Source organism: Chroicocephalus ridibundus, chromosome 23, assembly GCF_963924245.1.
Source record: "Chroicocephalus ridibundus chromosome 23, bChrRid1.1, whole genome shotgun sequence".
Lineage (NCBI taxonomy): Eukaryota > Metazoa > Chordata > Aves > Charadriiformes > Laridae > Chroicocephalus > Chroicocephalus ridibundus.
In genome coordinates this window covers 1,691,181-1,717,734 of record NC_086306.1, presented here as the reverse complement: position 1 = coordinate 1,717,734, position 26,554 = coordinate 1,691,181, and the positions used below count along the sequence as shown (strand labels likewise).

General features: G+C 55.2%; 1 protein-coding gene across 2 annotated transcripts in view; it reads left to right on the top strand.

The window, feature by feature from the left end:
* SLC4A5 (solute carrier family 4 member 5) overlaps positions 1 to 26,554 on the top strand; it is a 39,113-nt gene that overhangs the window by 9,736 nt on the left and 2,823 nt on the right. The window contains exons 6-26 of one of the 2 annotated variants that reach the window (XM_063358623.1): positions 1,382 to 1,511; positions 4,930 to 5,090; positions 5,328 to 5,483; positions 7,778 to 7,873; positions 8,247 to 8,302; positions 11,538 to 11,695; positions 11,792 to 11,879; positions 12,054 to 12,208; positions 12,579 to 12,722; positions 12,913 to 13,087; positions 13,424 to 13,557; positions 13,675 to 13,946; positions 16,662 to 16,723; positions 17,949 to 18,149; positions 18,530 to 18,643; positions 19,321 to 19,482; positions 23,272 to 23,450; positions 23,558 to 23,630; positions 23,838 to 23,906; positions 24,163 to 24,336; positions 24,471 to 24,632. In XM_063358623.1, coding sequence (XP_063214693.1) covers positions 1,382 to 1,511; positions 4,930 to 5,090; positions 5,328 to 5,483; positions 7,778 to 7,873; positions 8,247 to 8,302; positions 11,538 to 11,695; positions 11,792 to 11,879; positions 12,054 to 12,208; positions 12,579 to 12,722; positions 12,913 to 13,087; positions 13,424 to 13,557; positions 13,675 to 13,946; positions 16,662 to 16,723; positions 17,949 to 18,149; positions 18,530 to 18,643; positions 19,321 to 19,482; positions 23,272 to 23,450; positions 23,558 to 23,630; positions 23,838 to 23,906; positions 24,163 to 24,336; positions 24,471 to 24,632 — 2,921 coding nt within the window. Of the gene's footprint in view, positions 1 to 1,381; positions 1,512 to 4,929; positions 5,091 to 5,327; positions 5,484 to 7,777; positions 7,874 to 8,246; positions 8,303 to 11,537; positions 11,696 to 11,791; positions 11,880 to 12,053; positions 12,209 to 12,578; positions 12,723 to 12,912; positions 13,088 to 13,423; positions 13,558 to 13,674; positions 13,947 to 16,661; positions 16,724 to 17,948; positions 18,150 to 18,529; positions 18,644 to 18,869; positions 18,984 to 19,320; positions 19,483 to 23,271; positions 23,451 to 23,557; positions 23,631 to 23,837; positions 23,907 to 24,162; positions 24,337 to 24,470; positions 24,633 to 26,554 lie in introns of both variants that reach the window. The other variant, XM_063358622.1, reaches the window with a different exon arrangement.

The window sequence follows — 26,554 nt, the reverse complement described above, 5'->3', positions numbered from 1 at the left end:
GAGCCTGAAGCCTTCCAGGCATGTAGCCCAGCTCTAAAATTAACAGGAATATTAATAATCATCATAACGAAGCTTAGGGAAGTGGAAGGAGGACTTGACCACAGGGTTTTAGTCCTGGTGGTGGGGCTTAAAGGGTTTAAGCGGTTAAGCAGGCTCAGCCCGGAGCGCGAGGGACATCCTCTTCTTTCACGGCCGCCGCGACTTGGGTTTCGTCTGCTTTGGTGGGGTAACAGGGCAATATTCCCGATTTTTCCCTCCTCTCGCACGCGGCAATTTAATTCCCTGCTTTTTCGGGTACCGCTTTACCCGACTCGCTGATTCCCAGGTTTGGGAACAGGAGGAGTCTGCCGATAAAGACGTTTTCCCCAGCTGGATTAACCCCTGCTGGATTAGGAGAGGGCTGCGACCCCAAGGTTTTATTAAAAACACACCGTTTTCACCGAGCCTGGCATAGGGCTGGTTTTAAATAAGGGGGCGAGCGGGGACCGGTCCCATCCGTGCCACGTCCAGGCTCGTACCCGGGTGTTTGATTCCTCCCTCCAAGCGAATTTCTGAGGCTTTTCTAGAGAAGCGCGTGAAGACGGAGAGAGGGTTAAAGAGAAACCCCAGCCTGGTGGGGTTGTTTTGTTTTTTTTTTCCTGAGAGGAGAGGGCATGTCCGTCACCCTCCCCTGGCCACGGGGAATGCGCCAAAGATGAAAAACCCTTTTCCCATCCGTCGGGAGATTTGCAGGCAGGCGACGTCTCCCCGCTCCCCTTCCCGAAACACACCACCGGCAGCGGGAGGCGATAGGTGCCCTCCCCAGCCCGGCCGCTTCTTTGCAGCAAGAAACTGGATTTTTCCTGCAGAGGTGGTAAATTTGTATTATTCCCCTCGGATGATAGGCGTTCCCCTCGGGGATCCAGCTCCTGCGTCCCGATACGCAGTGCCGGAGACCGTAAGGATTTGGTTGCTGATGGCAGGAGGCTCTAACCTGGCAAAAAGGGGCTCCGTGGTTAGGAAAAATGTGGGATACCCCACGGAAATGGGATGCATAATGCTTCTGGGAGGGGAATTCGATTATATCGTATATAGGGGTGGCCGCGTTCCTCAATTCCCAGCCCGGACCTATATATTCCCCACTGCTCATCCTCTCCGCCAGCATCCCAGATCTCTTTGCACAGGGATTTTTGGGACAGGATTACTTAGAGTTTCCCCACGCCTCAATGTCTCTCACCTTAAATCTTTTCCTCAAAACCTCCTTTTTTTTTTTTTTAACCCCAGGATCCTAAATAGCCTTAACAGATCCCTTTTTACCCCTCCGGGGCTTTCCATATGGGAAATGGTGTGGGATCGTTTCATCTCAGGCTGATGATAAACCACTTTTTTTGCCCCCCGGCAGTGTCACCGGCTGCCGAACGCCTCCGCTACATCCTGGGGGAAGACGATGAGGCCCCCAACCCCACGCTCTTCACGGAGATGGACACGCTGCAGCACGACGGCGAGGAGATGGAGTGGAAGGAGTCGGCCAGGTGAGCGGCAGGAGGTGCTTTGGGTTGAAAAGACGTCGGGTAAAAATCCTGTTCTGGGTGGAAACGGGGTTGGGGAAGGAGCATCGTTTTTAATGAGGTTCGAAAAGCCGGGCCTGAATTAGGGAAATGCAAAAAGGCACGCGTTTTTGGGGGTCGTTGCACCTGCAGCCTGCCGAGGAGGAAGAGGAAGGTTTCCCATCTTCTCCCGTGTCTTGGATCAACCCCAGAGCCGGGGTTTTTCCCATTCCCAGTTGCAGTGTGAGAGCAAAGCCCTGCAGAAAGGGCTCGGGGTGGGGAAAAAATAAGGTAACGTGCTGGGAAAGGGGAGAATTGGAGCAGAGAACCGGGAAACGGGAATAGGGGGAATGGGAAATAGACACAAATAACATTTCCTGGAGTCATTTTCGCCCCCCAAACTTTTGCTGGCCAGGCCAAGAATTAATCTTCTCCTACCCCTCAAGCAATAATAATAAAACCCAACCCACTGCATCTTTAATAAAAGTATTAGAGGAGTTGCGAGTGACGTTCGCTTTATTGAACGAGGAGCTTATCTGAGGGAAAAAATCTCAAATCCGAGTGGGATTTTTCTCTTCCCAGCCTCAGCTGTGTAAGGGCTAGCAGGGTCGGGGGGTTTTGGGGGGGGCTTTGGGAAGGGAGTCAGGGATGCTGATGGCACCCCAAGCCCTTTCCTTTCAGTAGTGCATGGCCTGGATGGAGGGACAGAGTGTCCCCTCGGCAGGTTTGCTGGTGACACAGAGCTGGGGGGGTGGCTGACACCCCGGAAGGCTGTGCCACCATCCAGAGAGACCTGGACAGGTGGAGAGTTGGGCGGGGAGAAACCTTATGGAATTCAACAAGGGCGAGTGCAGGGTGCTGCCCCTGGGGAGGAATAACCCCCCGCACCAGCACAGGTTGGGGGTGACCTGCTGGAGAGCAGCTCTGTGGAGAGAGACCTGGGAGCCCTGGGGGACAACGGGATGACTGTGAGCCAGCGATGGGCCCTGGTGGCCAAGAAGGCCAATGGCATCCTGGGGGGCATCCAGAAGAGCGTGGCCAGCAGGTGGAGGGAGGTCATCCTCCCCCTCTGCTCTGCCCTGCCCTGGGGAGGGCCCATCTGGAGCCCTGGGTCCAGTTCTGGGCTCCCCGGTTCCAGAAGGACAGGGAACTGCTGGAGAGGGGACAGCAAACGGCCACCAAGAGGACGAGGGGACTGGAACATCTCTCTGATGGGGAAAGGCTGAGGAATTTGGGGCTTTTTAGTCTGGAGAAGGGAAGATGGAGGGGGGAACTTATCAACGCTGATAAATACTTCAAGGGGGGGTGTCAGGAGGACGGGGCCAGGCTCTTCTCAGTGGTGCCCGGGGACAGGACAAGGGGTAACGGGCACAAACTTGACCGTGGGAAGTTCCATCTCAAGACGAGGAGGAACTTCTGTGCTGTGAGGGTGGCAGAGCCCTGGCACAGGCTGCCCAGAGAGGTGGGGGAGTCTCCGTCTCTGGAGACATCCCAAACCCGCCTGGAGGCGTCCCTGTGCCACCTGCTCTGGGTGACCCTGCTCTGGCCGGCGGTTGGACGGGGTGATCTCCAGAGGTCCCTTCCCACCCCGGCCACTCTGGAATTCTGTGATTTCCAAATCCGGGTGCGGAGTTTTGCCCGAGGGATGGCGAAGAGAGCAGGATCCAGCCATGTGGGTGCTCACCCCATCTCTTGAGATGGTTCTTGGCATCACCAAAAATTTGGAAAGCTCTTAAGCATCCTCCCAGTTGCCAACCCTGCTCAAAACGCAGCAGCATGGGGATGCTGTTGCTAAAATCCTCCATTTTCCCTGGAATTTTGCATAGGCCTGCGCCTGCTCATCCTTCCCCACTCCCTTAAAAGCTTGGAAGGCAAAAAATCAGCGTTTGCATTGGGATTTTCATCTGGGAGGGCTTGAGATGGAGGTTCCCAAATTCCCCCCGGGAAGATGGAGGTTTCTCAAGTCCCACTTTTTCCGCTCTCCAGCGAGGAGCGGTTCAGCTTCTTTAGCCGCAGGAGAGCAGCTCCTTGGTGGGAGCAGCGCTACCTGCGGCTAAATCCGCAATAAATGGAAATAAATGGAAATAAAGAAGCCGAGCGCAGCAGGGAGATGGGGTTTTGTTGTAGCCTTGGTGAAAGCGTCACGGGATGGGGCAAAGGCGCCGCTGGAAACGTGCCTCCAGTCCCGCACGCCGCCCCGTGTGCGTGCTAATAACCCACTTTCGGCAGGAAAATGGGGCAAAAAAGAAATGAAAAAGGGACCTAATCGGCTTTGGGCGAGCACAGACGGGGCTTAGCGGGTGCTATGGCGGGAAGCTTGAATTTCCTCCCAATAAAAGCGGCGTTGTTTGGAGGGCTGGAGAAGCGGGTTCTGCAAAGAAAGCCGGGTGGGGAGCCTTGGCATGATGAGCACCGGGGCCCAATTTTACATTTTTGGATGCTCTGGGGTTTTGTCCCCAGCACAGACCATTCCCGGCCCTCCCAGGTAATATTTTGGGGCTTTTTTTAACAGGGACACCCTGCATTTTCTCTTTGCAGCAGCATTTTAATGCGCTTCCCTGCAGCCAACACAACCCCGCGCTCTCCCCATCCTTCCCCTGTGGCGTTCGGGAGCCATCAGCCGTTTCCAAAAACCCTTCTCCTCCTACATCCTCTCCGTCTGTGCCCTGTGCGGCGGCAGGAGCCCAAATCCCAGTTGTACCAGTTAAAAGTTGTAAGGTTAAGCCCTGCGCAGGCTAATCCACGGAGCCTGCAAACCTCCCGTAAAGGAAAAGCAGCTTTCTTCCCCAAATTGACGTCTTGTCGAGAGCTGCCTGCCCTCCCCGGAGCCCAAGTTCCCGGGGAGCTGGGAGAAATCAGCCACCATTCCCGAATGTGCTCCCAAGTCTTCGGTTTGTAAAATTAAGGGGAAATGAGGAGGTGGAAGGGCTGATTTCCAAGGGTTTGCAAACTCTTGTCGTCTGCCACCATGGGAATGAAGCGCCCGGGTTGAAGTCTTGAGTATTGCTAAGGAATTAAAAAGGCATTTGGGTTTTTGCTTTCCCGCGTGCACGGCTGGTCCACGCGGGTGCGGATCCTGGCTAAGGCAAGCTCGGCTCCTTGGGAAAACCTCCCAAATCTCTCAGGAGCAGTTTGAGGAGGGTGAAACCTGCGGGGTTGAGTTCAGTGGTGGGGCCGAGAGGTTTTGCTCCGCTCTGCAACCACGCAAGCAGCACTTTCTCTGGTTCCTTGGTTCCTCCGTTCCCACGTGGAATAACAAGCCAAGACTTTGCAGGATGAATTTATCCAGGTTTCCAAAGCTACCGGCAGAAGGGAAACTCTGCAGGAAGAGCGATTGTCTTATTCCCTTCTCGTACGCCATCCCACTCCGGGCCCGTCCCCACGCCTGCCGCTCTCGTTTCAGGTGGATAAAGTTTGAAGAAAAGGTGGAGGAAGGCGGGGAGAGGTGGAGCAAGCCCCACGTGTCCACGTTGTCTTTGCACAGCCTCTTTGAGCTGCGGACGTGTCTGCAGACGGGAACGGTGCTCCTGGACTTAGATGGCTACTCTTTGCCCCAAATTATAGGTAGGAGCCAGCAGGTACCAGTGGTTTTGGATGCATTTTTCCCCATGTCCTAAAGTTCTGGGAGCAGATTTAAATGCGTTTACTTGCTGCATGCAAATATAAACCAATTTGCACGGGAATAAGCAAAGAGAGGAGTCGAGAGCCATCAGTTTGGTTCGATAAGTGTCATTGTCTTGAGCTTTTGGGGAAGGTTTGCAGTAGGGTAACCCGTGCACCTCCCTTGTTCGGCGCTTGCAGATGATGTCATTGAGAAGCAGATCGAGGACGGTCTGCTCAAGCCGGAGCTGCGGGAGAAGATAAGCTACGTGCTCCTCAGGAAGCACCGTCACCAAACCAAGAAGCCAATCCACCGGTCCTTGGCCGACATCGGAAAGTCCGTCTCCTCTAACACAAGTGAGTCCTTGGGGTCCAACCTGCGCCCGGTTGCATCCTTGAGTCTTCGGTGAGTGAGCGCAGGGGGAGGAAGATCTCAGGAGAAGGAAAGGGGGAAACCCAACCATTTGGGGCACCCAACCATTTACGGCATTGAGAAAGACCCCAAAAGCTCTGCCACTGGTGGCTTTAAAGGTAGGGGTCATTGGGAGCTGGAAGCCAAGGAGATGTCAAGGAAGGGACCTACAAGAAAGCTGGAGAGAGGGACTTTTTACAAGGCATGTAGTGACAGGACGAGGGCTAATGGCTTCAAACTGAAAGAGGGGAGATTTAGATGAGATCTCAGGAAGAAATATTTCACTATGAGGGTGGTGAGCCCCTGGCCCAGGTTGCCCAGAGAAGCTGTGGCTGCCCCATCCCTGGAGGGGTTCAAGGCCAGGTTGGCCGGGGCTGGGAGCAACCTGGGCTGGTGGGAGGTGTCCCTGCCCAGGGCAGGGGGTTGGAATTAGATGGTCTTTAAGTTCCCTTCCAACCCAAACCATTCTGTAATTCTGTACGTCTGCTGAGATGGACAATGGCGTTGTGTGAGGGACTACGGCGTTGGCGGTCGCTTGGCCAAAGGGCTTTCTGGCAGAGCAGCCTACAGACAAATCCAGTCTGCTCCGCGGTTGAACCTGCCTATTTTTGAGCCATTATAAAAGGGGATTTGTTTTGTTTTCACGCTAGATTATTTACTTAGGTTTAAACAGAGGTCATTTGGTGGAGCCCGGGATTTGCTGGGCTTTGGCTGCTCCCCGGATAGACAGAAACAGCAGCGCCCAAGCTCAAAGCACACGTGGAAGAGGCTGTCAATAAGCAATATTCCCAGCCCGTGGGCATCCCCAGGTTTCAAAACAGCCATCATCCATGTCAGAGGGGTAGATATTTGCCCAGAAGCCTTCAAAACAGAGCGTGCTTTTGAAACGCTGCGGTTATTCCCTGTAGATAGGAAAAATAGGGGCGTCTTACGCGTTTCCAGTTCCTCGGTGAGACGATGGCATCGCTTTGAGTTCGCAAATAAGGGGCATCAGGGAAAATATGGTTAGCAGGAGCAGAGGGGTCCCTCTCATTTCTCGTGCCAACGGCAACTCCGCGGTTTTGGAATAAATAATAGCAGCGCGTTGAAAACATGGTCACGCCCAGCGGGAATTTCATCATTATTTTAGTCGGTTTTAAAAAAAAAAAATAAATAAAAATGAGGAAGCGATTGCAGCTGGTGTTTCAGAGAGACGCAGAGCAGCTCAACAAAGCTGGTCCAGATGTTGGTTTTTTTCCCCAAGGAAAACACAGTTTGGGGAATTCAGGAGGTTTTCTGAGAAAACGCTGGGCTTCACACAGAAAATGCATGAGGGGAAAGAGAAGTCTTTGTAGCTAAGAAATTCAGTTTAAACGTCTGAGATGAAGAATGGAACTCATCACCAGTTCAGGGGGAGAAACGTTCACGTGAAACGCGGTGGTGGCCAATGTAAATATTTTGAAGTTTGACGTTCATGGCAAATTTCAAGTGTCCGTTTCTTTGGAGAGTTAGGAGATTAAAAAGCCACGTGAAATGTTGGGTCTTCCTAAATAACAGAAATTGCACTTCTGAACGCAGAGGGCTGGAGCCCCTCTGCTGTGGGGACAGGCTGAGAGAGCTGGGGGGGTTCAGCCTGGAGAAGAGAAGGCTCCGGGGAGACCTTGGAGCCCCTTCCAGTCCCTAAAGGGGCTCCAGGAAAGCTGGGGAGGGACTCTGGAGCAGGGAGGGGAGCCATGGGATGAGGGGGAAGGGTTTTACACTGAAAGAGGGGAGATTTAATTAGATATTAGGAAGAAATTGTTTGCTGTGAGGGGGGTGAGCCCCTGGCCCAGGTTGCCCAGAGAAGCTGTGGCTGCCCCATCCCTGGAGGGGTTCAAGGGCAGGTTGGCCGGGGCTTGGAGCAACCTGGGCTGGTGGGAGGTGTCCCTGCCCAGGGCAGGGGGTTGGAATTAGATGGTCTTTAAGGTCCCTTCCAACCCAAACCATTCTAGAACTCTATGATTTATAGCCTTGAAGAGAGCATTGGTGGGGCAGGAAGACTTGGGTTAAGGCAGTTTATTCTTTGTAAAGGGAAAATTACTGTTGAGTGGGATAAAAGTGCAAATGAGAGTGGGTGGGAAAAGCAAATTGCTGGTGTATCAGCGCTGGAAGGGTCACGTCTGGGCTGGGCAGCTGATTTTCAGCCCGGCTTCTTGCCTTCAGCATCACCCGACGGTTCCCCATGGTACCTGCATCTCCTCTAACGCCTCCTTTCCCCCAGCCCGCAGCCCCGTCCGGAGCCCGGCCGCCGGCGCCGCCTTCCACCGCTCCACCGAAGACCTGCGGATGCGGCAGAGTGCGAGCTACGGCCGCCTGCGTAAGCCGGGAAGGGCGGCGGGGAGGCAGAAACGGTCCAAAAAAGAACCCAGGGGGGAAAAAAAAAAAAAATCCGGTTGCATTGTGTGAGTGGGTGATCGCAATCACAAGGGGATCCCGCCACAGCCATAAAGGAGACGTGGTTTGTGTAACCGCAGGGTGGCTGATCTCACAAAAACTCATATTCTTGGGTTTTCATCTTATTGCACCTGGTTCGCAAGCCCAGCTGTAATGAATAATGTTGGTTTTCCTTTGCGCTGAAGTTCTCCCACCACGTTTTCTCCTTGCACCTGGGGTTGAAATCATGGCTGTGCATTCACAAACCCCCCAAACCTGGGGCGGTTTTCTCACCTCCTTTCTCTTATCGCCGTCAGGTCACGCGCAGAGTCGGAGCATGAACGACATCTCGGACACGCCGAGCACCGACCAGGTAATCGTCCCCGAAAACACCAGTGCCATGCCGTGGGGAGCATCTCTGACACGGCCCGCCGTGGGGCGGGGGCTCTGTGGTTGTTCAAGTCCATGTGAGCCTTGTGCAGCTTCGCTGGGTCGATAACCCCACAAATTCCTAATTAGGGAAATTAATACGTGTATTGATCCCTGCTAACTCATGGGGAAGCTGTCCCAGAAATCATACCTGGGCTTGCAAGCTGAACGCGGAATTAGGGACACGTGAGGCTGCTGGTGTAGGGTGATCCTGAGGGTGGAGGAAGAAATTCCTTAAAATCTTTAGGTAGGAAAGGAAAGGTGCTTGGAAGAGCGCAGAGATCCTAAAGGAGCCTTTGCTTGGCTGGGTAAGGGCAGGGGGTAAAATCCCAACCAAGCACTTGGGTCAGCAAAGGTGAACACAGCTCAATTCTGGAATTCTCCTCTGTAAATACAGAGGCAGGTTCCATTTTTCCCTCCGTTTGCAGCGTGAAGGACACGAGTTTCTTAATGCAAAACTCAGTCCAAAAGTCTGGGCTTTTTCCCTCTGGTTTGCTTTGCGGGGGGGAGCTGGGAGAAATCAGCCACCATTCCCGAATGTGCTCCCAAGTCTTCGGTTTGTAAAATTAAGGGGAGATGAGGAGGTGGAAGGGCTGATTTCCAAGGGTTTGTAGACCCTGTCGTCTCCCACCATGGGAATGAAGCGCCCGGGTTGAAGGAGGTGAGGCAGCTCGGGCAGTTCCTGGGCAGATCTCCGCTTGCCGCTGCGATGGATCAGCAGGGGTTTATGCCGTTCTTTTGCTGGATGTCCCATCCCCATCCCAGTATCGAGGCTATTTAGCTGGGAACCGTTGATGCATTGTATGGGCTTCGCTCTGTTCCTGTTGGTGTGTGATTTCATAGAATGGTTAGAGTTGGAACGGACCTTAAAGACCATCTACTTAGAATCATAGCATCATAGAATGGTCTGGGTTGGAAGGGACCTTTCAGATCATCAGGTCCAACCATCACCCCAACACCGCCCAAACCCCCACTACCCCACGTCCCTCAGCACCGCGTCTGCCCGGCTTTTAAATCCCTCCAGGGATGGCGACTCCACCACTGCCCTGGGCAGCCTCTTCCAATGCTTGACAACCCTTTCCGGGAAGAAATTTTTCCCAATATCCATCTAATCCTCCCCTGGGGCAACTTGAGGCCATGTCCTCTCGTCCCATCGCCTGTTCCTTGGGAGAAGAGACCGACCCCCCCGGCTACCCCCTCCTTTCAGGGAGCTGTGGAGAGCGAGAAGGTCTCCCCTCAGCCTCCTCTTCTCCAGGCTGAACACCCCCAGCTCCCTTAGTCGCTCCTCACCACACTCGTGCTCCAGAGCCCTCACCAGCTCCGTTGCCCTTCTCTGGACACGCTCCAGCCCCTCAAGGTCCTTCTTGGAGTGAGGGGCCCAAAACTGGACACAGCCCTCGAGGTTGGGCCTCACCAGTGCCGAGTACAGGGGGATGGTCAGTGCCCCAGTCCTGCTGGCCACATTATTGCTGATACAGGCCAGGATGCTGTGGGCCTTCTTGGCCACCTGGGCACACTGATGGCTTGTAATCTGACCCCTGTTGACCAACATCCCCAGGTCCTTTTCCACCAGGCAGCTCTCCAGCCGCTCTGCCCCCAGCCTGTAGCGTTCATGGGGTTGGTGAGACCCAAGCGCAGGACCTGGCACTTGGCCACGTTGAACCTCACACCATCGGCCTTGGCCCATCAATGTAGCTTGCCCAGATCCCTCTCTAGACCCATCCTACCCTCAAGCAGATCAACACTCCCGCCCAACTTGGTGTTGTCCGATGGCTAATATTCAGCTGTCTGTCGACCACCACTCCCAGGTCCTTTTCCACCGGGCAGCTCTCCAGCCACCCTTCCCCAAGCCTGGAGCGTCCATGGGGTTGGTGTGACCCAACCAGTAGTTCCACCCCCTGCCCTTGACAGGGACACCTTCCACTAGACCAGGTTGCTCAAAGCCCCGTCCAACCTGGCCTTGGACACAACGCTGATTTCAGCATAAACCTACGGGAAAATTAAACACAACACGGGTTTGTAGGGGACAGTATGGGGTAAGAGCTTGCTTTTCCCCAGGGATGTCCTTGCTGGGCTTACCTGGGGTGATCAATTTAGGGGGAAGCGACGGATGGAAATCCACGTGATGCTGGGAGCCATGGGACAGGGATGCCACCGTATCAGGGGAGGCAGAAGGTTTCCAGGGCATCTTCCTAAATTAGAGCTGCGATAAAGCAAGCCGGCCGCCCACTAAGGAACCCCAAATATCAGCCTCCAGCAGTGGGGTGCGGAGGGTTAATCCCAAAATATGCAAAGCATTTAGGTTTAATCGCCCTATTAGGCCCACTACAAAGGGACTTTTTAAGTGTTACACAGCTTAGTGGTCACTGTTAACTCCTGCTCTTGCTTATTCCAAGCTGCATTGGAGGAGTTGCTTTATTATTATGATTTTTTTTATTTTTTTTTTTTTTCCATTTGGGTTTAAAAGATTAGAAAGGGGAGAGAGCTTGCTGCCCAGCTCACATGCCTCCCCTCATGCTGGCATATAGATTATAATAACACCCTGCCTGGGTTGGTATTGAACCCTTTTAGACTAATAATGAAAGAGCTGCAGGGGAGAAGAGACCCGGGGAATAAATCCATGACCGAGGTTTCCTACTTCCATTATTTATTCCTGCTCCCGGGATGAGGTTAAGGGTGGAAATGAGCTACAAAAACATGCCCCGTGCACGGCGCCGAGCGGCGTTTCTGCGTTACGTAGGGGCTTGGGGGAGCCTGGGGCTGCAGGGCTGCAAACGGACTTGCAAAAAGGCATGCTGGCTTGCTCCGGGCTCCGTCTTTTTTTGGCTCAGATTTTCTGCAGGGGGATCGCCGGGGTTTTCCTTTGCGTAGACCCCAGCGCAGCGAAGCCCCTGTTGCAAACCGCCCGGTTGCACGTTGCGTTAGGGAGCCCCGAACGTGGGATTTCAAGTTAATCTCGGGCTTAGTGATGGTTTGGAGTAACGAAGAAATTCACCTTTATGAATTCTTGCTGGTTTATTCTTGGATATTGCTCTTGAATCCCCACCTCCGGGAGTCCTGGGACCGTCAGAGATGAAGAGGTTTGAGCCTGGGGCTTCAGATTCTATGTTTGGGGTATGGAAAAGAGGGGGGAAAGCCCAATTTTGGCAACCGCTCCCTTCCTCCTGTCTTTCCAACAGCTGAAGAACAAGTTCATCAAGAAGATCCCCAAGGATGCAGAGGCCTCCAACGTGCTGGTGGGAGAAGTGGAATTCCTGGAGAAGCCCTTTGTGGCTTTTGTGCGGCTCCTCCAGGCGACGATGCTGGGAGGGGTGACGGAGGTGCCCGTCCCCACCAGGTGAGCACAATTCCCTCTGGTCCAAAGCACCGAGTGGTCTCACGACGTGGATCATGGTGGTTGGAGGCGGCCAACGTGGCCTCTTTCCCTTCCCAGGTTCCTCTTTATTCTCCTTGGTCCCGCGGGAAAAGCCAAATCCTACAATGAGATCGGCAGAGCCATCGCAACCCTCATGGTGGACGATGTGAGTAGATGCAACACCCAGCCCACACCAGGAACCCCCTGGCTCAAAGCCAAGAAAAAAAAAAAAGCAGTTTTCATCCTATTGCCCAACGAAATCAGCTTTAAAACCCCGTAACGATGCGGGACATCTTCCACGCCATTCCCAGGCTGACGCTTCTCCTCTCTCCACCCCCAGCTCTTCAGTGATGTCGCCTACAAAGCCCGGGATAGAGAAGACCTGATCGCTGGCATAGATGAGTTTCTGGATGAAGTCATCGTCCTGCCTCCCGGCGAGTGGGACCCCAACATTAGGATTGAACCACCCAAAAAAGTGCCCTCGGCTGAGAAGAGGTAGGTGGGAGACGTGGGGCTGGTCCCAGCCCTGTGGCCATCCCCATCTCTCCTGGTTTGGAGATGCTGGAGGAGGACAGCAGCTTTGCTTGCCTTCGTCCCTAGAAAGAATCCCTGCAAATGTTCCAAAACTGCTGCTTTTTCAGCAGTTTTTTGCCCCCGGATCAGCTCAGAGCCGTTTCCACTCCATAAAATCGGCATTACCCCCCGGGGTTGAGCAAATCCAGCTCTTGATCTTTCCAAATTCACCCCAGAACCCAAGCTCTGGTGCAGGCAGAGCCCTACACCGTGGCCTTGGTCATGGTCCCTGCGTTGGGACCGGCTTGGTGGGGCTGGGGCTGTGGCCAACACTGGTGGCTCTCTCCCGCAGGAAGTCGGTTTTCTCGCTCAACGAAGTGGGGCAGATGAACGGCACGGCCGGTGGGGCGGGCGCCGGGGGCGGCGGAGGTGGCAGCGACGATGGGGAGATGCCTGAAGTTCATGAAATCGGGGAAGAGCTCGCGTGGACCGGCAGGTGAGCAGCACCCCACCACCCACAAAACTTCAGAGGGTGCCAAGCACCCATCAACGTCTCTTCCTGACTCCCGCCGTGGTCTACTGGGGCACGGAGGGATGAAATCCTTTTGGGGCACGGGCTTTTGCGCAGCACTCTATCTATGTTGGTGGAAGGCACACGCATGTGATCCTCGGTGGTGTCTCCCTAGGTTTTGTGGTGGCCTCTACTTGGATATCAAGAGGAAGCTGCCCTGGTTCCCGAGTGACTTCTATGAAGGCTTTCATATCCAGTCCATCTCCGCCATCTTGTTCATCTACCTGGGCTGCATCACCAATGCCATCACGTTCGGGGGCTTGCTTGGGGATGCTACAGACAACTACCAGGTTGAGTCCAAGAAGGGGGGGTCACTTTGGCTTGGGGACAGGAAGTAGGGATGGGATGGGATGGGGTGGGATGGGTTGGGTTTTACCCCGCCTTGTGCCATGCCAAGCTTTACCGCTGGGGATGGAAATTCATTGCCAAGCGGGACTGACTGTCCTGAAATACCTGCGGAACGGGAAAACTCAACTCAATGTCAATGCCAGGAGCAAGGGCACATGGTCCCAACCACCCTATGTGGGTCCAAGCAGAAGTCCTTCATTCCCATCTCCATCCGGGCTGCCCGTGGGGATGTAACTTGTCACAGCATCACCATAAAGCTGAGTTTGATCCATCCCCAGGGCGTCATGGAGAGTTTCCTCGGCACGGCGATGGCAGGCTCCATGTTTTGCCTCTTCGCCGGGCAGCCGCTCATCATCCTCAGCAGCACCGGCCCCATCCTCATCTTCGAGAAGCTACTCTTCGATTTCAGCAAGTAGGTGCTGGGCGATGCTGGGGGGAACCGGGACTCATTCCTACTGGGGTGGGAGCTATCCCATCGTGCCCACGGTGTGCTCTCACGGGGCTGCTCTCGCCTTGTCCCCACTTCCAGAGGCAACGGCATCGACTACATGGAGTTTCGCCTCTGGATCGGCTTGCACTCTGCCCTACAGTGCCTTATCCTGGTGGCCACCGACGCCAGCTTCATTATAAAGTACATCACCCGCTTCACGGAGGAAGGCTTCTCCACCCTCATCAGCTTCATCTTCATCTACGACGCCATCAAGAAGATGATCGGAGCTTTTAAATACTATCCCATCAATTCCGACTTCAAACCGGACTACGTGACCATGTACAAGTGCGAGTGCATCGCTCCCGACCCAGGTGAGTACACATCTTTTTCGGCGCCGGATGGGGAAGATGAAGGGGATGGGGGGGTCCCGCCGCGGATAAATCCCGCTGGATCGTTGGCCGAGGACGTGGAAGGAGGCAGCTACCCAGTCAACGTGGGGTGGAGAGACCTCTTCCTCCTCCTCTGAGGGAGATTTTGGGCAAGATGGAAGCAGAGCCTTGTCCCCCAATGGATGAGCGTGTTGGTGCTTGGTGGGACACGGTGAACGGTGCCGGAGAGCCGGGGCCTCGGCCTGGAGCAGCCAGACCTGGATGGAGAAGAAGGAAATATGGAAGAAAAAAAAAAAAAAGAAGAAAAAAAGACATTTTAGATCATTAATTCCAGCCTGTTACCGATGGAAACTTCTTCTCCAGGAAGTACACTGGAGTGGTTTTGTCCTTTCCGGCGTTGGGGACACCCCAGGATGTCCCGGTTGGGCGTGGAAACCTCCTCAAACTGTTTTTTTCTCCTCTCTCCTACTCCTTTTCAAAAAGAAGAAGCCATCGGGCTCTGAGCAGGTGGTCTTTTGATGGGTCCCTTGGTTTTGCTCTTGGATAGACGTACCCGATGATCCCTGCTCCGAATCGTGCAGCTCAGATGCTCCCGTGGCCACCTGGAAGGGAGTGGAGATCTTCGCTTGGGGCTGATGCCGGCGGCCGCCTGCTCTCAGATAAGCTGAATTTATTTAAAAAGCCGAAGCGCTAACAATTTGGGGCAGTAGCAGCTGCAGGTAGAGGAGGCGGAGAGGTGTGACGGTGACGCCCTCCCCAGAAATAACAGCGTCCGAGACCGGCCGTGCAACGCGTTCCTAATGCGTCTGTCACTGCAAGGAGGGCTCTTACCTGCCGCCGTGGAAATAGCATTTATTGGGTTTCATTTTGTATTTTTCCTCGATTTCTGTTTATCAACCACCTGCTGAGTGACCCGATCCCGCCGCTGGCTTTGGAAAGGTGCGGTGGGGAGACCCGGAGACGACACAATCCCGCCCGAACCGAAAGCCTCCCAAATTTGACCTGCAGGAAAACGAAGCCCCGCGCCCGACGCAATCCCCCCGGGGGAAGAAGGGGGGTTTGAAATATCCCTCACGGGACCGCGACCACCTCCATCCACCCGCCCGGGCCAGCATCTGCGAAGCCTTTGGCCTCCAGGGAGGTGTCCCCCTTGTCCGAGCCCCGTCCCGAGCAGACCCCGGGCAGCCGAGAGGCGTTTGCACCCCAAAAACCTTCCACCTCTTTGCAACCCAGCCCCGTTCCTCGCCCTCGCTGCCCCCGGGCGCCCAAGGCAGCGGTGTCCGCGTTGGATTTTCCGTTCCTCTAGATATTGAGAAATTATGTTTATTCCCCCCCCCACATCCTTTTTTTTTTTTCTTTTTTTTTTAATTTTTTTTTTTTTAATTAGTTCTGATTTTTGATTATTATAACTGATTTGTACCATATTTGTCTCTGCTGCACACATCAATTTGGGCTGATTTCAATCTCAAGTGAGTATCGCCTTCTAAATATTAAAACTATTTTAATATTTGATACTCTTCCCCCCTGGGGGGGCGTTGTTTTTTGTGGTTTTTTTTTTGTTTTTTTTTCCGTGTATATTTTATTTAATTTAATTTTGTTTTATTTCTGCTCTGCTAAAAGGGTTTCTGTAGAGCCCTTAGGGCTCCTCTCTTGCAATCCCACCAGTGGTGCGCCACCCTTTAAGTTGTAGAAATCAGAAATAAGCCCCGGAAAAAATCCAAAGTTATGGAGGAAAAATATAATTAATAATAATTATTATTATTAATAATAATAATGTTTTTAATGCTGGCTTTGCCGGCGCCGTTTCCCGGTTTCGGTCTCTGCTTCTAACCCAGCAATCGCTTCTCCTTCATCAATCCTCGGCGCCGGGGATGGAGGCGGCAGGTCGGGGCGGCCGAAATTCCCACTGGGCGCAGGAAGAGGATGGAGCGGAGGGAAAAGAGGGGGGGCAGAGCGGTCCCGGACCCCCCTTAGGGCCACCCCTAAAAACCGTGGGTGCTCCTGGAGCTGCGTCGCCCGAAGAGACGAGCGGAGACGCCTTTTTTGCCCTGGAAGAGAAGGTGCCCGGGGGGCTAGAAAGGATGGATTTTTTTTATACATTTTTTAAATTTTTTTGCACCAAAACCACCCCTAAAACATGTAAAAAAAAAAAAAAAAAAGTAAATAAATCAAATTCGAAAAGCAAATCGGGCACGATCGGGTGCCGCCTCGCCGAAAAGAACAGGCTGCTTTGTCAGTCTTCTACCCCCCCACACCCCGGCTCTGCTTTTAAGACGCGGGTGTCGGGATGCTCGGCCCCGCTGCCGGCGCCTTTCCCGGGAAGCTCCTAAAAATGTTAGGAGCTTGGAATATAATAATAATAATAATAATAATAACAACAACTCTTCCCCCCCGGCACTCGCCAGCCCAGCAGCCGCTGAAGGAGCAGCCGCGTTCTCCGCCGCCGGCAGAAGGGATTAATCAGGGAGAAGTGGCTGCGGGGTTAGAAATGAAGGGTTTTCTCCCCAAATCCCGTTCCGCCCTCGGGCTGCCGATCCCCCTGCGGCTCTCGCAGGGATGTGCTCGATCCCGCCTTTGCTTTTATTCCGGCCGAGCCAAGCCGGGCGAAACCCACCTGCTTTTGATACAAACCCCTCGATATTGGCCCAAACCCTCGATATTAGCCAAAAACCTCATTAACAACCTCCTTTCCCGCAGCCAACGCGACCTTGTTCGATGCTTCAGCTCCAGTGGCGCCAAACACCACTAACGTTTCTCTGGTAAGCGGCTTTGCTCATCCCCACGGGCAGTTTGGGATCAGGGAAGGCAAATCCCAGGGACTTTGGTATCCGGGGAAGGAAACACGGGGTTCACGGGCGATTTGGGTTCACGGTTGGTTTCGGCAGCACCGTATCCACACTTTTTTTGCCCAAATTAATAGCAGCTCCGGGGTTTTCCCATGATTATGGGGCTCCTGGCAGCAGCAGCCTTGGGAAATACCCCTTTCCTTGCACGCTGTAATTCCTTAAAATACTAATTTTGCCCTTTTTGGCTGGGAAATACCCCTTTCCTTGAACATTGTAATTCCTTAAAATACTAGTTTTGCCCTTTTTGGCCAGGAATTACCCATTTACTTACACGTGCAATTCCTTAAAATACTAATTTTGCCCTTTTCGGCCGGGAAATACCCTTTTCCTTGCACATTGCAATTCCTTAAAATACTAATTTTGCCCTTTTTGGCTGGGAAATACCCATTTACTTACACAAGCAATTCCTTAAAATACTAATTTTGCCCTTTTTGGCCAGGAAATACCCATTTACTTACACGAGCAATTCCTTAAAATACTAATTTTGCCCTTTTCGGCCGGGAAATACCCTTTTCCTTGCACATTGCAATTCCTTAAAATACTAATTTTGCCCTTTTTGGCCAGGAATTACCCATTTACTTACACGTGCAATTCCTTAAAATACTAATTTTGCCCTTTTCGGCCGGGAAATACCCTTTTCCTTGCACATTGCAATTCCTTAAAATACTAATTTTGCCCTTTTTGGCCTGGAAATACCCATTTACTTACACGAGCAATTCCTTAAAATACTAATTTTGCCCTTTTCGGCCGGGAAATACCCCTTTCCTTGCACGCTGCAATTCCTTAAAATACTAATTTTGCCCTTTTTGGCCAGGAAATACCCATTTACTTACACGAGCAATTTCTTAAAATACTAATTTTGCCCTTTTCGGCCGGGAAATACCCTTTTCCTTGCACGCTGTAATTCCTTAAAATACTAATTTTGCCCTTTTCAGCCGGGAAATACCCTTTTCCTTGCACATTGCAATTCCTTAAAATACTAATTTTGCCCTTTTTGGCCTGGAAATACCCATTTACTTACACAAGCAATTCCTTAAAATACTAATTTTGCCCTTTTTGGCCTGGAAATACCCATTTACTTACGCAAGCAATTCCTTAAAATACTAATTTTGCCCTTTTTGGGGGGGTTTCTCCCCAGTACAATGCTATTAACCTAACAGCTCTGGACTGGACTCAGCTGAGTAAGAAGGAGTGTCTCAAATACGGCGGCAGCTTAGTGGGAAAATCCTGTAAATTCGTGCCCGACCTGGCCCTCATGTCCTTCATCCTCTTCTTCGGCACCTACTCCATGACTTTGACCCTGAAAAAATTCAAATTCAGCCGCTATTTCCCCACCAAGGTAAGGAAAGCGCCGGGTTTTACCCTGCTTTTTTCCTAAAAGCAGGGAAAACGGGAGCTCTCGGTCTCTTTGCTGGATGGAAAGAGCTCCAGGGAAATAAATCTATATTTCTAGGAGCAATTAGAAGAATCCTGCCCGAGCTTTTAGCCGCTGATTTGGCTCTTGCATGCTGAACTGTGATGCAAAAGGGGGAAAAAACCTGCATTTTTTGGGTTATACCCGGGTTATATCCGGTGAGCGGAGCTGGAAAGACCCCGGGGAAGGATGCCGAAGCAGGAGTGAACCTCTCCATCCCATTAATTACCCTTTCCATCCCATTAATTACCCTCTCCATCCCATTAATTACCCTTTCCACCCCCGTTTCCCCGTCTTGCCTCCAGGTCAGGGCTTTCATTGCCGATTTTTCCAATGTCTTCTCCATCCTCCTCTTCTGCGGAGTGGATGCCTGTTTCGGACTGGACACCCCCAAGCTCCATATTCCCAGTATCATCAAGGTTCGGCCGCACCGGGGGGGGAACCCCTCACCTCTCCGCCCGCGCTCTCTTTCCAGCTCCTGAACTGGTTTTCGGGGAAAATCCCAGCTCCTGCCGTGGCCGGGTGCCCTCTTAAAAGCTGCTTTGTCTTTTCTGGGGGAATATTCTAATTCTGTGACTTTTTTTTCCTTCTTTTTTCTTTTTTTTTTTCTTTTTCCCCCCTTTTCTCTTTTCTCCCTCCCGGCAGCTGCGTAAACTTATTAGCGATTTCTCTATCTTTATGTCCATACTAATGTTTGTGGGGCTGGATGTGCTTTTCGGACTCAACACCCCAAAGCTCCAAGTGCCTACTGATTTTAAGGTAAAAAAAAAAAAAAAAAAAAAGGCAATAAAATCCCTTTCCCAGAAGCGTTGCCGAAAATTTCTCTTCCCCCCATCCAGGGTATGGCTGTCGGTGACGTGGGGAGTCCCGATGAGCATCCGAGGATAATTTGAGTGCTGGGGGGGGGTTTGGGTACCAATGCATGGTGGAGGGATGGATACGGGATAGGATGATGCTCGGAGGCGATGGGGCTCAGGGGGGACGTGGGGCTTTCCGAAATGTCAGCGTGTGGGTTTTTCCCCCCCCTTCTCTGACCCATGCCCGGGCTCGGATGCGGTGTCCAAACCTCTCTCTTCTTCCCCCCGCCCCGCACCAGCCCACCCGCGTGGACCGAGGGTGGTTCGTGTTTCCCTTCGGCAAGAACCCGTGGTGGGTTTACCTGGCGAGCGCCCTGCCCGCCCTCCTCGTCACCATCCTCATCTTCATGGACCAGCAGATCACGGCCGTCATCGTCAACAGGAAGGAGCACAAGCTGCGGGTGAGCCGGGACTCGTCCCATGCTCCGGGGTGGGGTGGGGGGGCACAGCATCGCCCCGGCTACCGCCTGCGTCCCTGCGAGCGCCCGCTTTTGGGGTGCGGATTGGGTGCCGCTGCGAGGCAGGGGCTGGCCTTCCTCTTTGCCAGCTGCATTTTTGAGGTGACAGAGCCCCCGGGGTGTTAAATTCATCCGATGCTGTGGGTAGTGCGGGGTGTGGGGTGATGTGGGGTGATGCGGGGTGTGCTGCAGCAGTGCAGGGGGCAGCAGCGGGATGCAGGGTGCCCCATGGCAATGTGGGGTGCAGGAGGGTGATGAAGGGGGCAGCAGGGGGATGCAGGGTGCCCCATAGCAACGTGGGGTGCGCCGCGGGGAAAAGCGGGGTGCCCCCTGGGGATGCAGGGTGCCCCATAGCAACGTGGGGTGCGCCGCGGGGAAAAGCGGGGTGCCCCCTGGGGATGCAGGGTGCCCCATAGCAATGTGGGGTGCGCCGCGGGGAAAAGCGGGGTGCCCCCTGGGGATGCAGGGTGCCCCATAGCAACGTGGGGTGCGCCGCGGGGAAAAGCGGGGTGCCCCATAGCAATGTGGGGTGCGCCGCGGGGAAAAGCAGGGTGCCCCCTGGGGATGCAGGGTGCCCCATAGCAACGTGGGGTGCGCCGCGGGGAAAAGCGGGGTGCCCCATAGCAATGTGGGGTGCGCCGCGGGGAAAAGCGGGGTGCCCCCTGGGGATGCAGGGTGCCCCATAGCAATGTGGGGTGCGCCGCGGGGAAAAGCGGGGTGCCCCCTGGGGATGCAGGGTGCCCCATAGCAATGTGGGGTGCGCCGCAGGGAAAAGCGGGGTGCCCCCTGGGGATGCAGGTTGCCCCATAGCAATGTGGGGTGCGCCGCAGGGAAAAGCGGGGTGCCCCCTGGGGATGCAGGGTGCCCCATAGCAATGTGGGGTGCGCCGCGGGGAAAAGCGGGGTGCTCCATGGGGATGCAGGGCACACCTTGGGGATGGAGGGTGCCCTGTGGGGATGCAGGGTGCCCCATAGCAACGTGGGGTGTGTCAGGGTGACGCAGGGTGTGGGAGGGCAATGCGGGGTGCTTCGGGGGGATGCGGGGTGCACCGAGGTGATGCAGGGTGCAGCAGGGGGATGCAGGGTGCGCTGCATGGGATGCGGGGTGCACCAGGGCGATGTGGGGTGCAGGAGGGTGATGCAGGGCGTACGAGAGCAATGCAGGGTGCAGCAGGGGGATGCAGCATGCACTGCATGGGATGCGGGGTGCACCATGGCAATGTGGGGTGCAGGAGGGGGATGCAGGGTGTACGAGAGCGATGCAGGGTGCAGCAGGGGGATGCAGGGGGATGTGGGGTGCTCCATGGCAATGCGGGGTGCAGCAGGACGATGCAGAGTGCATCAGGGCGATGCAGGGTACTATAGGGTGCATCAGAGGGATGCAGGGTGTACGAGAGCAATGCGGGGTGCACCAGGGCGATGTGGGGTGCAGGAGGGTGATGCAGGGTGTACGAGAGCAATGCAGGGTGCAGCAGGGAAATGCAGGGTGCACTGCATGGGATGCAGGGTGCACCATGGCAATGTGGGGTGAAGGAGGGTGATGCGGTGTGTACATGAGTAATGCAGGGTGCACGAGGGGGATGTGGGGTGCTCCATGGCAATGTGGGGTGCAGGAGGGGGATACAGGGTGTAGGAGAGCAATGCAGGGTGCAGCAGGGGGATGTGGGGTGCTCCATGGCAATGCAGGGTGCACCAGCATGATGCAGAGTGCACCAGGGCAACACAGGGCGATGCAGGGTGCATCAGAGTGATGCAGTGTGTACGAGAGCAATGCAGGGTGCAGGAGGGGGATGCAGGGGGATGTGGGGTGCTCCATGGCAATGCGGGGTGCACCAGCATAATGCAGAGTGCATCAGGGCGACGCAGGGCAATGCAGGGTGCATCAGAGGGATGCAGGGTGTATGAGAGCAATGTGGGGTGCACCAGGGCGATGTGGGGTGCAGCAGGGTGATGCAGGGTGTACGGGAGCAATGCAGGGTGCAGCAGGGGGATGCAGCATGCACTGCATGGGATGCGGGGTGCACCATGGCAATGTGGGGTGCAGGAGGGGGATGCAGGGTGTACGAGAGCGATGCAGGGTGCAGCAGGGGGATGCAGGGGGATGTGGGGTGCTCCATGGCAATGCGGGGTGCAGCAGGACGATGCAGAGTGCATCAGGGTGACGCAGGGCAATATAGGGTGCATCAGAGGGATGCAGGGTGTACGAGAGCAATGTGGGGTGCACCAGGGCGATGTGGGGTGCAGGAGGGTGATGCAGTGTGTACGAGAGCAATGCAGGGTGCAGCAGGGAAATGCAGGGTGCACTGCATGGGATGCGGGGTGCACCATGGCAATGTGGGGTGAGGGAGGGTGATGCAGTGTGTACATGAGTAATGCAGGGTGCAGCAGGGGGATGTGGGGTGCTCCGTGGCAATGCAGGGTGCACCAGCATGATGCAGAGTGCACCGGGGCAACACAGGGCGATGCAGGGTGCATCAGAGGGATGCGGGGTGTACGAGAGCAATGCAGGGTGCAGGAGGGGGATGCAGGGCGCACCATGGCAATGCGGGGTGCAGCAGGGGGATGCGGGGTGGGCTCAGGGCAAAACAGGGTGCCCTACAGCAATGTGGGGTGCCCCAGGGAAAAGCAGGGTGCCCCATGATGATGCTGGGGACACCACGGTGATGCAACGTGCCCCATAGCAATGTGGGGTGCCCCATGGGGATGCAGGGTGTCCCATAGCAGGGTGCCCCACGGGGATGCAGGGTGCCCCACGGGGATGCAGGGTGCCCCGTGGGGATGCAGGATGCCCCATGGGGATGCAGGGTGCCCCATAGCAATGTGGGGTGCCCCAGGGTGATGTAGGGCACACCATGGGGGTGCAGGGTGCCCCATAGCAATGTGGGGTGCCTCCGGGCAATGCAGGGTCCCCCACGGGGATGCAGGGTGCCCCATAGTAGGGAGCCCCGTGGTGCTGCAGGGTGCCCCACGGGGATGCAGGGTGCCCCATAGCAACGTGGGGTGCCCCATGGGGATGCAGGGTGTCCCATAGCAGGGAGCCCCATGGGGATGCAGGGTGCCCCACGGGGATGCAGGGTGCCCCATGGGGATGCAGGGCACTCCATAGCAGGGAGCCCCACAGGGATGCAGGATGCCCCATGGGGATGCAGGGTTCCCCATAGCAATGTGGGGTGCCCCAGGGTGATGTAGGGCACACCATGGGGGTGCAGGGTGCCCCATAGCAATGTGGGGTGCCTCCGGGCAATGCAGGGTCCCCCACAGGGATGCAGAGTGCCCCATAGTAGGGAGCCCCATGGTGCTGCAGGGTGCCCCACGGGGATGCAGGGTGCCCCATAGCAACGTGGGGTGCCCCATGGGGATGCAGGGTGTCCCATAGCAGGGAGCCCCATGGGGATGCAGGGTGCCCCACGGGGATGCAGGGTGCCCCATAGCAACGTGGGGTGCCCCATGGTGATGCAGGGTGCCCCATAGCAACGTGGGGTGCCCCATGGGGATGCAGAGTGCCCCATAGCAGGCAGCCCCATGGGGATGCAGCGTGCCCCACGGGGATGCAGGGTGCCCCATAGCAACGTGGGGTGCCCCACGGTGATGCAGGGGGGTGCAAGGGGGGTGCTGCGGGGCACATCCCAGGGGAAACCCCTCCTTGCTGGGCTGGGGGGGTGAATCCAGGAGCAGCTTCCCGAGCCGTGTTGCCCCCTCCCGACCCGCCCCCCCCCCGGGTGCTGTGTTGCAGAAAGCCGCGGGCTACCACCTGGACCTCTTCTGGGTGGGCATCCTCATGGCCGTCTGCTCCTTCATGGGGCTGCCCTGGTACGTGGCGGCCACCGTCATCTCCATCGCCCACATCGACAGCTTGAAGATGGAGACGGAGACCAGCGCCCCGGGGGAGCAGCCCCAGTTCCTGGGCGTCAGGTGAGGAAGGTTTGGCCGCGCTCATCCTCGGGGGTGGGGGGGGGGGATCCAGCCGCAGCACCGGGTCCAGCCGGCACGGCCTCATCCCGCTTCTCTCGCCCTTCCAGGGAGCAGAGAGTGACGGGCATCATCGTCTTCGTGCTGACGGGGATTTCCGTCTTCCTGGCCCCCATCCTGAAGGTAAATAAATCATCTCCGTTCCCCCATCCCCGTTCCCCCCCACCCCCCGCAAGCAGGCATTTGGGGACCTGGGGAAAAAAAGCTGGATTTCCAACACCCACCCCCTGCCCGGGCCCTGCCATGGCCCCCAGCGTTGGTTCCCATCCCCGGGAATGCGCTGCCGCCTTCCTTGGGATAAACGCCATGTTTTTTTTTCCATGTTCCCAGTACATCCCCATGCCGGTGCTGTACGGCGTCTTCCTGTACATGGGCGTCGCGTCGCTGAACGGCATCCAGGTAAGTGCTCCTCCTCCTCCTCTTCCTCCTTAATGGCCCTGACAGGGTCCTACACCGGGGCAAAAAGGGAGATTTTGACCCCGAAATTTCCACGTGTCCAACATTTCCAGCAGCAGGGGACATCATATATCCAAAACCCTTTGAAAAAACCCTCAAAAAGCCCCAAATTCCCCATTCTGGGGACTAAAAGAGGGTTTATCTGGGCAACCTTGGGGAATGGCGCCGCGGGCTAACGCTGGCCTTCATCCCACCGCAGTTCTGGGACCGCTGCAAGCTCTTCCTCATGCCGGCCAAGCACCAACCCGACTACGTCTTCCTCCGGCACGTGCCGCTGCGCCGCATCCACCTCTTCACGCTGGTGCAGATCATCTGCCTGGCCGTCCTCTGGATCCTCAAATCCACCGTGGCCGCCATCATCTTCCCCGTCATGGTATCGCAGCCCTGTTTAGAAGATTTCGGAGGGGGATTTTAAGGAAATTTTGGCTTGGTCCCGTGGTGGTCGCCAGGTCTTGGCATGAGAGATGCTCTTGCAGATCCCTCTCTTGCATCTCTCTCCCCTCCCAGATTTTAGCCCTGATCCTGGTGAGGCGGCTGCTGGATTTTGTCTTCTCCCAACACGACCTGGCCTGGATTGACAACATCATCCCCGAGAAGGAGAAGAAGAAAGAGGATGACAAGAAAAAGAAGAAAAAAGGCAACAAAGGAGACAGCAGCAGCGATGAAGAGGTGGGTGAAGGGGCTCCTGGAAATGGTGGGGACATCCCGGACCGGCCAGGGAGGGAAAGGTCCCACTGAAACCTCCAGGTCAACGGTTTGGGATGAAGGTCTTGATTCACGGAGATGTTTCACTGCAATATATATATATATATCTATAAAAAATATATATATATAGGACCGGTTGGTTGAAGGGCTTTAAGTGTTGCATAGGGGCTGGCCAGAGGCTCCAAGGGATGCTCAAAGTGTCCAGAAAGCTGGAAAATTGTGGCAAAAAAATGAAATCCTAAGGGAAAAGAGCCAAAATCCCATGACTGAGGGTACGGCACCCAGGGTACGGTGGCAAAGCATCGTTAAACCCGGCACCTCCTGCTGCAGATCCTTCCCCGGGCAGAAGGGCTGAGTTTATTTGGGAAGAGGAAGGCAAAGCCTCCTCCTCCTCCTCCTCAGGTACCCACCCCTAGAGGTTTTGGCTCCCTCCAGGTGGTCTCGGAGCCCACCCAGGCGCTGCCTTCACCCAATTTCCCCCCTTTCTTCCCCAGTTCCCACCTCCCTCAGTCATTAAGTTCCCCATCGCAGCCCCGAATCGGGGGTCCCCATTCCCTCGGCCGTAAGTAAAGAGCTCAGGAGTCCCCCCCGGCATCCCCCACCGCTTCCTAACCCCCCCCAGCGGCGTCCCCTCGGCCGCCATGGCATTAACGCCGCCAAAATGACTTTCTCATTTTTTTCCCTGTTTAGGCTGCTGTAGCAAGAGTTCTTGAGAGCTTTAGCTCATTTTTTCTTCAGTTTGAGCTGGTTGCTCCCCTTGGTTTCCCGTTCCTCCGGCCTGTTATCATAGTGCCCAGCTTTTTTTTCTCCTGCTCTTCATATTTAGGTGCCAGGAAACAAGATCATAAGCATTAGAAATAGAATCTGGGTAAACCAATATGAGTTCGGGGTACGTCAAATATGAGTTCGGGGTACGTCATCCGGGCGTCATCTCAAGGCACGTGGAGGAAAAGAAAGCTATCAGAAGTACTCAACATGGATTCACCAAGGGGAAATCACGTCTGACTAATCTGAGAGCCTTCTATGATGGCATGACTAGATGGATAGATGAGGAGAGGGCGGTAGATGTGGTCAACCTTGACTTAAGCAAGGCGTTCGACACGGTCTCCCACAGCACCCTCACAGGGAAGCTCAGGAAGGGTGGGTTGGATGAACGGACAGTGGGGTGGATTGAAAACTGGTTGAGGGACAGAGCTCAGAGGGTTGTGATTAGGGGCACAGAGTCTAGTTGGAGGTTGGTGACTAGTGGTGTTCCCCAGGGGTCAGTACTGGGTCCAGTCCTCTTCGATATATTCATCAATGACCTGGATGAAGGGACAGAGTGTCCCCTCGGCAGGTTTGCTGGTGACACAGAGCTGGGGGGGGTGGCTGACACCCCAGAGGGCTGTGCCGCCATCCAGAGAGACCTGGACAGGTGGAGAGTTGGGCGGGGAGAAACCTTATGGAATTCAACAAGGGCGAGTGCAGGGTGCTGCCCCTGGGGAGGAATAACCCCCCGCACCAGCACAGGTTGGGGGTGACCTGCTGGAGAGCAGCTCTGTGGAGAGAGACCTGGGAGTCCTGGGGGACAACGGGATGACCACGAGCCAGCGATGGGCCCTGGTGGCCAAGAAGGCCAGTGGCATCCTGGGGGGCATCCAGAAGAGCGTGGCCAGCAGGTGGAGGGAGGTCATCCTCCCCCTCTGCTCTGCCCTGCCCTGGGGAGGCCCCATCTGGAGCCCTGGGTCCAGTTCTGGGCTCCCCGGTTCCAGAAGGACAGGGAACTGCTGGAGAGGGGACAGCAAAGGGCCACCAAGAGGACGAGGGGACTGGAACATCTCTCTGATGGGGAAAGGCTGAGGGATTTGGGTCTCTTCAGTCTGGAAAAAAGACGACTGAGGGGGGAT